At 24.0% G+C, this 12,488-nt stretch overlaps 1 protein-coding gene across 1 annotated transcript; it reads left to right on the top strand.

Moving 5' to 3' along the window:
• Positions 1-4,911: 4,911 nt before the first annotated feature.
• Positions 4,912-7,098, top strand: LOC110652241 (E3 ubiquitin-protein ligase ATL6). The gene has a single exon (XM_021807799.2). It carries the CDS (start codon positions 5,577-5,579, stop codon positions 6,693-6,695), a length of 1,119 nt encoding a protein of 372 aa, XP_021663491.2. The 5' UTR covers positions 4,912-5,576; the 3' UTR covers positions 6,696-7,098.
• Positions 7,099-12,488: the final 5,390 nt, after the last annotated feature.

Genomic DNA, 12,488 nt, shown 5'->3' with positions numbered 1-12,488 from the left:
TTTATTTACTTATTTGAACTTATTTCTTTTCATTTTATTGACTTATTTATGCACAAGATCCTACAAAAATGGAATAACTACTAGACCTGTAGTTACTCATCGCTATAAGTTTGTACTCATTTAACCTATTTGCACTTCATTTATTTTATTTTTCTTTAATTTTGCTTGATCTTTATTAATTCAATTTACGACTCTCACTCTAGTTTAAGTGTGATTTTAGACATCCTAATCATTCCAAACAAACGTTAATAATCGAAACAGTAGAATGTACGGAACTACTTAAAGTGAGGGCGTTACAGCAACAACTTTCTGTTTCTAAATTTATAAATAATTTTAATTTTAAATATTATTTTAATCAATATAAATTAAAATTTTAATATTGTTTTAATAGTAATCATACTTAATCTAAAAATCATATTATAATTCTATATTCTTAATTTAAAAATTTTTTAGTTTATTACAATAAAATTAATAAACAACATTAACACTAATAGAATCTCACTTATATTAATTTATTTTTTTATTATTTTAAAATATTTAAAATTTATAACATTAAATTATAAAATTACTATTAGAAAATATATATTTATTTAACATAATTAAAAATTATTATCAAAATTTAACTAGTTAAATAAATACAAAATTTTTATTTATATCAATAACTTATTCAATGACAAATATTATATTTTTCTATAAATTTGTAGCTACTTTTTTCTTCAAATTTTAGTAATGGATTTTACGTTCTATGTTTTCATGCGATAAAATTTAAACTTAATTAACTTCGATTCATAATTTGATTTTTTTTTAACTACATATTTTCTTCTAACGGGTGAAATTTATTTATAAGTCATTACATTTTTTGAGTTTTTATATGTTACATATATCATTCTTGTTATTGTAATTGCACGTGAATGTGATCATTAGGATTTTATTATTATTGTCAATATCGAATTATATAAATATCATTACAAATTCAATGATATCTATACAGGCTAAAATATATTAATTCTTTTCTATATTTAATGTTGATGTATTCTATAATATTTGAAATTATTAATATATTATTTTCATATAAAAAAATACATTATACATGTGATTGTATGAAATTTTAATTTTTTCAACTCTATTTAGTTTAAATATATATTAATTTTATAATCTGTAATATCCTTATATGTATAATCATATTTTTTATTTTTAAATTATTAGTCATTCTTAATTGAATTGTCAATTTTGATTATAAAGTTATTAAAAGTATAATTATATTTATGCATATATTTACAAGAAAATTTATATTCCTCTCAATATTAATTTTAAATTATTATATTTTAAATTTTTAAAATAATAAAAATAAGAAGAAAATACGAATTTGACTAGTTGAGAATATTTATTATATAGTTAATATGAATTAATTAAAAACACATTATTAAATTTATATTTTAATTTATAATGTATTTATAATATATATAATATAATCCATAATTTAAAAAAATAAAAATACTTATTAAAATATTAAATAGTATATTAAATAGGTTTTAAATTATTTGTATCAAACAATATGACAATATAAAATTTCAAAATATCAATATAATGATAATACGCTGAATTATAAAATACATTTTAAAAATTATTATATTTCCTAATTTTCTTTAATAAATTTCTTTCATATTAATATAGCTATATATACAATCTCATTATGTAAATTAATATTATTTTCAATTATAAAAATTATAATAAATGCAAATCATACTTATTTTAAAAAAATAAAATAATAAAGTTTGAATAAATTAAATTCAATTAGCTAACTTGTATATTTTATTAATTTATTTTAATTTTAAATATTTTCATCTATTATATTTAAGTTTCTAATTATGTTATTATTATATATATAACATATAATTTTTATAAAAAATATGATCCAATAAAAAATACAATAATTTTAAATTAATAAATATTTTTATTTATATAATTAATTAAATAACACTAAAATTAATATTTTAATTTCAATAATTAAACATAATATTTATAATAATATGATAATATTATATCATCTATAAAAAGTTAATGGAAATTATATATAAAAAATTAGATCACGAGCATATATAACGAGAATAATAACATCCAACGCATATTATGGAAAAAAATTAATTAAAAAAAATATAACTTTAAAGCGTATCATATGAATGAAACTATTTTCAGACCTAAATCAAAATTGTTAAAATTCATAATCAAAATAAAAAATTAAGTAAATTGAAAGTGGCTAAGAATCAGAATCGGCTAGAACCATAATCAACCAGTCTGATTTCTATTCATTCCCTGACCAAATCTTGAACTGTAGATTTCAGCCAAAAATCGTCCCAAATTATTTTTCTTATTTTATTTTATTTTATTTTATTTTCAAAAGGGAATGTAGACCTTTGGAGATTGAGGCAAATAAGCAAACGTTGAATCCCATAAAATGGTTGAAAAAGCCAACGAGGCTATTCCAATAAGGAAAGCATAGTTGTATGGCATTGCAACAGAAATGGGCCATAATCAATGTTGGCCACTAATTAAGTGAAACAAATCAAAACCATTTTAAAAAATTAGGGCAAAAATTATGGAAGGAAATAAATCATTTGTCATTCCAAATCTGCTGTTGCTGCTATATATGCATGCAGAATCCTTAACTTTTCAAGGGAAATAAATGTATACTATATATATGATGGAGTATGCAAGTTTACTTTGTTTTGGTAGGATTATAAAGTTAATGTGTATCTTCTACTTTGATATCTATCTTTATAAAGTAACATGTGAATTAAGCAAATTTTATATTTTGACTATACACTTTCACATTTTATTTTATTGGATTTTAGACTTTTGATCCACTACATCTATACTATTGAATCTTTACTTTTTTTTGGGTACGAAAATTGAAAGAGTAGGATTCAAACATGAGTTGAGTGGTATGTTATCAACTAATGAATCAAGTCAGAGATTAGAATATTGGCTGTCTTAATACCTGTTAATTGCTTTAATAACTATCAGCTCTTTTTATTGATTATTAGTGATTAAATATTATTTATTAGCAGTTAGTTGTTTATATAGTTATTGTAGCAAAAGTATTTTATAAAAATAGTTGTTGCATTAGATGTTAAATATAAAAATAGTTATATAATCTCATTGACCTTAGTTAAAAATCGCCATTAATTTTTAAGAGAGTAATTTTTTCATAAACCACTCTCTTAACTTTTAAATACTATTCCATCAAAGGTAATGTTTGACTATGATCAAAATATTAAATTAGTGTTTAGTTTACCTGTTGAGTGCAGATGATAACTGATTGACATCTAAACAAGTGAACTAGAGTGTTTGGTAAATTTAAAAAGTAAAGCTGATAGCTATTTTGAAAACTATTTTTTATCGGCTGATAGCTGATTCGATTTTATTTTTTATTTATACCATATTATCTTTTTTTATTTAACTCAAAAATAAATATTATTAATGTTTTTTATATTTTTCATTTATAATTTTAATATTTTAATTAACGCATTATAACTTTATTAAAATATTCTTTTATTAACAATATAAAACATTTATTTATTATAAAAAATACGTTTTTTATATTTAAAAATTTAAAATTAATTATAAATTTTTTTATGTATCAACAATAATAATCACTTTGTTATTTTATAATTATATTTTTAAAGTTATTTAATTATTTTTTATTTCAATAATAAAATAAATGATATAATATAATAAATCAATAATTATATAATTATTTTAATAATAAAATAAATGATATAATATATTAAATTTATAATATTATATTTATTTCACTAATAAAATAAATTATATGATATTTACTTTTATTAGCTATTTTTTATATCAATAGTAACAGCTAAACATAATTTTATCAAATATTTAACATAAATCAGTTATCAATCAGCTAACGATTATCAGCTATATCTAATAATTAAATCAAACAGGCCCTAAACGCTATTTAAATATTTAGGCAATTGAACCCCTACTTAACAAATTAAACAAAATATTAAGTTCACTTGTCACCATTAACTGGAGCAATAAAGATTAATTTTTATTGTAGATTAATTAAATTAAAAAAGAAAATAAAAAATAAAAGTAAATGATCTCTGTCCACTATTTTCTATTTTCTGCAACTCTTTTCTCAACAAACTATCTTTCCTTTTGTTTTGGCCTCCCTACCACACTCACAACGGCGGATCCACACTCAAGAATGAGAGTCAATTGAACTCTCTTTTTATTAAATTCTTCTTTTCATTAGTTAGATTGGTTAGATTTTATTCTATTAAATTTTTAAATATCAAACCTTTAATACTTGAAAATTAATTTAAAAATTTTATTGTTAATATATATATAATGTATTGAACCAGTAATATTTTTTTTTTCTAAATCCATCACTGCACGTTCACTCAAATCAATAAGCCTAAAATCTCTCTCCCCTGAACACACTCAAATTTCTCTCCATACAATCCAAATTTTGATGAGGAAAATCTCAATTTCATATTTCAAACAAAATTTGAAAAAATTATTCAACAATTGAACTATCCCAAATCGAGCTGCAAACAAATTTCGATGCCATTTTTCCTTGTTGTTTAATAATAGTTTTCTTTCAAAAATTCAAGAGATGAATAGGGAAAAAGACAAATGTAATTTTAAGAGAGAAAAATGCATGAATATTGATAAATTAGGATTAAAAGACAAAATACAGCTACAAAGAGGATGAAATGATATTTTCTTCCCCTCGATGATTGTCTCATAAACTTCTTTTTTATGTGTAACATATCATATATATATATATATATATATATATATATATATATATATATATATATAAAATACTGACTTGAAAATAAACTGAATCTCTGGGTTATATTAAAATTATAAAAAAAAAGGAAAATCTCCATTAAATATGAAAACTACAAAGTTGGTTTATCGAAAAAGGTTGCCAATCCCACCCTAATAATGAAGAGACAAATCTGTGGTCCGTGATACGTGTTGTAAGTTAACAAGCTAGCCCTACAAAACTTATCCCACTTGCTCACTTTCCATTTGATTCCAATTTTATCTTCTTTTTCTTTTGTAAAAGGTTTGTCGAGTCGTTTAATCTTTGGCCTTTGCCATATCGATAGGACCCTGTCCTTTTCTCCATTTAGATTCTGCTTCCACTTCTTCGCCCACGGCTTTCCCTCATTCAGTTTTAATCATTTGCTGCTGCTGCCGCCGCACACTTGCAACTTGATTCATCGTGAATTTAAGGTATGTAAATAAAATTTTTTATCATAATTAATTTGCGGACCAGTCTCCTTCTAACCAATCAAAATTTGACACACGATAAACGCTCTACTTCTGTTCCACTTCTTATCTGCTCGCCACGTGGGAAATTTTTTTCCGCTCCTTTTATGACGTCAGCACTCACGATTCCGCTTTTCTTCCCGCCCACGGCAACGCCTCTTTCGCTTCTCATTCAATTCTTCCCCTTTTATATCCTGTGCTGCTTCACTCTTTCTCTTGCTACAAAAGATCAGATCCCACCCCAGTACTCTCGGTAGCGTTGAAAAATGAGAGTGAACAGGCTTAATCTCAGCCGTCCGATCATCATGTGGTTCTATGTTGTTCTTCTTTCGCTTGTGTTCTCCGCGAGAGCACAGCCCACCACTGGAAAACAGGAGAACCAATATAAATTGTACTCAAATTTCGATCCAACGATGGCCACAGTGATCGTCGTGCTCATTTGTGCTTTCTTCTTTGTTGGAATTTTCTCCGTCTTCATCCGTCAGTGTTCTGAGAACGCAAATGTTGGTAACCTCCCCAACACTACTGCCTCTGGGAATAGATCGCGGGGGGTTGGCCTCGATCCTGCCGTGATCGAGAAGTTCCCGGTCTTCGTCTACTCTGAGGTGAAAGATATTAAAATTGGCAGAGAAACGCTAGAATGCGTAGTTTGCTTGAGTGAATTTGAAGATGATGAAACGCTGCGTTTGTTACCCAAATGTAATCACGTTTTCCATCCTGAATGCATTGATGAGTGGTTGGCTTCTCATGTCACTTGCCCGGTTTGCCGAGCCAAGCTCACACCGGAATCTGTCGAAATTCCGAAGAGCACACCACAACAAACAACAACAACAGACTCGAATCAACACAACTCTGTACCTACTGTCGCTGAAGAAGTCGCAATTACCGTGAATGAAGAGCAAAACAGTGACTCACAGCCACAGGCTACTAATATCGCGAACACGATTCAGGCGAAGAATCGGCCACCGAGATTGGGTATTTCCGAAAAGTTTCCAAGATCGCATTCGACGGGGCATTCACTAGTTCAAGCAGGAGATAATATTGAAAGGTATACACTGAGATTTCCGGAGGAGGTGAGGAAGCAGATGATGGCAAGCGCGAAACTGAAACGTGCAGTGAGTTTCAATGTGATTTTGGCAACGGAAGGGAGTTCGAGGAAAGGGTATAGAAGCAGCGGAGAAGGTAGTAGTAGAGGAAAGCAAATTGGCCGGTGGGCATTCTTGATTGCGGGAGGCAATTCCTTAAAATCGAGTAAGATTGAAAACGACGGAGATTCGGTTAACGGTAGGAACATTTTGGCATCCGTTAAGAATCCGTTAAATTGCCTAAACATGAAGGTTGAGGGAGTCGAAGAAACGTCCACTCCGACCCGGCCTCTCGTTTGATTTGTGCAATAATAAGCTTAAGGGCCATTTTTGTGCATAGTCAAGCTGGTGCGGCACTTGCTGCAAAGAGAATTTGTGGCCTTGCAACTTCGAATAAATTCAAAGTTGGCCATTAGCTCCAGATTCATGTGAAAAGTGAGAAAATGGGAATTCATTTAAAGCAGTCAAAAGAAGAAATCGAATTTTGGGCAATATGAGTTGGCTCTTGTATTGCCTGGATAAAAAATACATGGAGGAAAGCAAGTCAGAATATGGGGGAAGTTCTCAGAATGAATTCCAGGTATCCAACAAAGAAAAAAAGTTGTCTTATTGTATTGTTCTTTATTTATACTAGTTAATATGTGTGGGATTTGCGAGAGAAGTACACAATTTTTTAATATATTGAATTTATAATTTGCCCAAATTAGTTTTAGCTGTTCTAAGGAAGATTGCTCAAATAGGAGTTTGCTTTCATAATAAGCGATGGTGTGGGGACGGTGGATGGAAAAAATAGAAAGGCGCAGGTTGAGTATTCGAAGGCTGCCACTCATAGAATGGAGTGGAGCCCATTATCATCACCCTCAGGTCCCAATCTTCTTGATCCACAACCTAAGACCAATTGTCCGATTCATATAGAAATAGACGTCATTCTTATCTTCTACATAAAGCAAAATTATCGCAGCTGCCCAATCGCTTTCATCATCATCACGAGTTCCCCCATGCTGAGAGTCCGGCAATTCTTATTATTCCAGTACTAATTAGTTGTTTTAATACCCGTTGCCAAACAAGCCTTGCCCCAAAACTTTTTTTTTTATTCCATTACGTGGTGTTTTTAATTTTTATTTATTTTAATTGAATGCTTGATTTTTTATTATTTTTTATATTATTTATTTTTAGTAATTTAATAAAAATAATAAATTAATTTAATAATATGAAAAATAAATATATTTTTTTTCCCTCTTTTTTCATTTTCATTCAAAAAGTTCACTCTTCCTACAACAATCTCTCTAGAAATGTTTTTTCCTTCCTCTCTCTCTCTTTCTCTCTCTCTCTCTAACAACAGTTTCTCTCTCTCTCCCTCTCTCACAATCACTCTTATTCTCTCTCTCTCTGAAACAATGTTTTCTCTTCCCCTTTTGCAAATACATACCTAACTAGAAAAATACTCATATTATACATGGTAATATATATATATATATATATATATATATATATATATATATATATATATATATAAATCAAAGTCAAATCTAGACATACATATACGATTTTGCATCTCCAATATGAGCTATTCTGACTTTTTTTAAAACAAAAACGTAATTCAATATCCATCTTGGTCAAACAAAAAAAAAAAATTTGATAGTCATTAGTTGCACGAGAACCAGCTCGAATCAAAAGAACTTCCTTTCACTTGATTTTCCTTTGTCCAACATAGCTGAAACAGAAAACCCACTTGAATATCCTATTCCTCACAAAAGCCAAACAAAAACTCACTCAATTTTCTCTTTTTGTTGCTCCTCTAGAACTTTCTCGATTCCATTTCAATAAAAATTTATTTAAATTCACTTGTAGTGTGTACTCGAATTGTCAACTATGTAATCCATTAATAAAAAAAGATTATATTGGGGAAGGAGGAATGAGGAGTAGTGGTAAATTAGGCCTCGTTTGGTATGGTGAAACTATTTGGGTAAGGTATATGATATCACCTATCAAACGCAATATTGTGGGATTTTTAATTCCTTATGTTAAATTTAAATATTTTAAATTAATCCCAATTCCTCTTTTTCATTGGTCAATTCGGTTGGCCAGTGGCTATTCTATCCATTTTTAAATTTGACTGAACAAAAGCTTGAATATAACAATATATTATACATGTATGCTAAGAAGTGCAAGTGCCAGCTTGACTATGCATAGTTGTTGGGTTTCGAATTAAACTAAAAAATCATACCAAATTGAAATTATTTTAATATTTTAATTTAATTTTAATTTTTTATTAAGAATTGAATTGGAATCATACTAAAATTAAATTTCAAACGTATTAAATCAAGAATTAAATTTATACATATGTTTTTCTATAATTTTTTATATGTATTATATACTTTTAATACACACACATATATATATATTAATTCACTATTATATTTATATCTTCTAGTTAAATATTATATAATTAATAAATAATTAAAATATATATTATATGATATATTTATATTACTATATTATATAATATATTTAATCCTAAATCATATATACACTTTATAGTTAAGATTATATAATTCATAAATAGTTAAAAAATATATTATATAATATATTATTTATTAATAATCTAATTTAAAACTTAAAAACTAATTCAGTTATGACTTTTTAAGGAAATAATTATATAAAATTATTTTAAAAATTGAGAACTGAATTAGAATTGTATTGAATCAAAATCGAAACAATAAAAAATTGAATCGAAATTGTATTAAAATTTCAATTTAATTTTAATTCTAAATAAATTTTAAACGAAACTAAAACCGCAAACTCCTGTAAATTTTGTGATTAGACTGAAACGGCTGCGAATGAACGATCACCACTCTAAGTTGAAATTAATAAATGATGCCATTAGATCAGTTGGCAATAATGAAATTAAAGAATCCCCAAATAAAATACAAATCGCTTTGTCAAGTTTTTGAGCTCCATAGCATTCCAATAAATTGATGAAGAAGTTGTGTCTTCCACATATTGTGGCCCTGAAAAAAGTTTTATTTTATTCAACATGTTCACCATCCACTTCAATATTAAAATATTAAATTGATTCACATAAAAGTTAATGAAATTTAGATTTTTGTTTATCAAAAGGTCAAAAATACCAATGAGTTTCTCAAATAAATTTTGAATTAATTATAATTGATATTTTATTTTAATGATTGTGAAGATTTAAATTTGGGTATTAATTAAAGTTAAGCGTATACAATAATTTTTAATAGATTATAATAAATTATAAATATAATATGAATTATAAACATAAGAGTCAATTTTTATCATAATATTAAAATTTTAAATAAATAAATTCTCATAAATTTAAAAAATATTAAAATTTGAATTATGTTAATAATTGAGAGACCCATTCATTCACACACGAAATTTTAATGATGAAATATTTTATTAAGATTGTCATAATATCTCTGATTTTATAAAAAAATATATTATATATATATATAATTTAATTTAATACGTTAATTAAGTAATTTTATATTATTAAAATTAAAATTTATTTTAATTAAAATAAATATTAATTAATATAAAATTATACTAAATAAAAATTAATTTAACTTATTTAACCTTTTTTTAAAATCACAAACAAAAGCTTTCAATATAAGTTTTTAAAAGTGGGAAATGGACGAAGAGTAGTAACGAAGACAGGACTAAATGAGCTTGTCTTTATTCATTGGACTTAGCCGACTCATGGACCACCGGCAAGCCAACCTGACTCAATTCATTACTAATTATGACATTGTACTATGTTTTCGTTAGTATCAATTCAATGCAGGATAAATTTTACTTGTCGCTCAGTTTTATTAATTATTTTATTTTGTATTTTATATTTTAATCTATTTTAATAAATTTACTTATTTTTTATTTTTTTTATTAGTAATCACTTATACTAAAAGTTGATAGTAATTACTATGTTTCATATTTTATGAAACTTTAAATCATAAAAAAAAAAATCTTTGTAAGGTCAGAATAAAATTTATTTTTTTATTTAAAAATAAAAATTAGTAAATATAATAAATATTATATAGATAAAATTTATTTTTTAATTTATTAGACTTTTGAAAGGAATTAAATAATTAAACGGGTATTTAATTTGAGTAATTACTTTTCACTTAAAATTTATTTTTTAACATATAAATTAAATTTAAAAATAATTAATTAATTATTTATTAAAACTATTTAAACGTTAATTTTAAATAGTTTAAAAATTTAGTTAAAACATATTTAAAAGTAATTTAATATATCAAAATATAAAAAAAATGTAATTGAATGAGATTAATATTGATATTTTTAAAAGTTATTAAAATAATATATTCTTTTACCTAATCCGACAACAATTCTAAAATAAAGAGATAAGTTATAACTAAGTGGTATTTTTTACTTATAATTTCTAACTTATTTTATATAATTTTTTCAAATTATAAATTAAATTAAATAATAATTTACTTATAACTTTTTACTGATAAATAAATTTAACTAAATTATAGGTGAAAACAAATATCCCTAAATCTTGTGGAAGAAGAGATGACCACAATAGTTTCACTAAGTTCATGTTTTTCTTTTTAATGTATGTTATGGTACATAAAGTAATCCCATACATGAGAAAAAAAATCTTAAAATAAAGTCTAAATTATCTATATTTTATATAAATGTGGGAAGGAAAGGGGAAACATTGGTTTTATTAAAAATACTCTTATTTTTTAAATTAATTATAATTATATTTTTATTATTTAAATTAATTTTAATATTTATATAAATATAAAATTCTTAATATTAGAATTTATATAAATTTAAAATTATTAATCCTACTTATATTTAACTTTAATTAAATATAAAATTTTATAAGGAGTAATTAACTAAAATAAGAAATTAATAAGTAAAAATTAAAAATACAATTAATATATAATCTATTTGTCTATATAATTTTAATATAATTATAAAGTTGTTGTTTATAAAATGTTAATTATTTAAATTTAACTAAACAAAAAATATAGTTTTAGTCTTAAAATACAGAAATTACGATGCAACAAATATAATTAAGTTAAGATTCATAATAAGAAATTATAACTAAACTAAGATTCGAATATTATAACTGTATGAGTTATTTTAAAAAAGCCATATACTTAATTAATTAATTAACAAATAAATAAGTGAAAGTATGAAAATATAGCAATATTCTTAATTTTTATATTATTTATAATATTAAAATTTTTAATGCCACAAAAATAATAAGCAAACATATTTTAAAATTAGAAAAAATTATAAATAAGATGAACAAAATGAATTATTAAATAATATAAATATATATATATAAAATATGAACTCTAAAAATATGCTAAATTTATTTATTTATAATTAATTGATATATATTGACTCACGCGAACATATATATATATATTCTTATAATAATTTTAAACAAAATATTAAATTGCACTAACACTAATTGAAATAAAAAATAATATTATGTCAGCATTTAATATCATAAAATCTCATAATATAAATATCATAAAAATAAAAATTTTATCCTTTTATTAATATATATATATATATATATATATATATATATTCTTATAATAATTTTAAACAAAATATTAAATTGCACTAACACTAATTGAAATAAAAAATAATATTATGTCAGCATTACATAAATGGATACAGACATGATGTAATATCATAAAATCTCATAATATTAATATCATAAAAATAAAAATTTTATCATTTTATTGTAATAATATACTAAATCACATGTTACAATTATTGAAATTATCTCTAAAAACTATTATATAGAAAGAGAGGATTAAGAATATATTGTTATAAATGTAAACTGATTAAAGTATGAGTATATTAATAAAATAAGAAATTATAAATATGAAAAATTTAAATCATCGGTTATATTTTAATAGTTATCTCTAATTTCTAATTATATAAATAAATTTTATATTAACATAGATTATTTTAAGATAAATATTATCTTTTATTATGAACTTTATTTTATTATATTTTATGTTTGATTTGTAATCCATATAACTCATTTATTTTTTTAAAGGCATTTAAAAA

This window comes from Hevea brasiliensis, unplaced genomic scaffold, assembly GCF_030052815.1.
Source record: "Hevea brasiliensis isolate MT/VB/25A 57/8 unplaced genomic scaffold, ASM3005281v1 Scaf290, whole genome shotgun sequence".
Taxonomy (NCBI): Eukaryota; Viridiplantae; Streptophyta; class Magnoliopsida; order Malpighiales; family Euphorbiaceae; genus Hevea; species Hevea brasiliensis.
The sequence above is the reverse complement of the archived record's forward strand: the minus strand, read 5'-3'. Positions and strand labels throughout refer to the sequence as shown.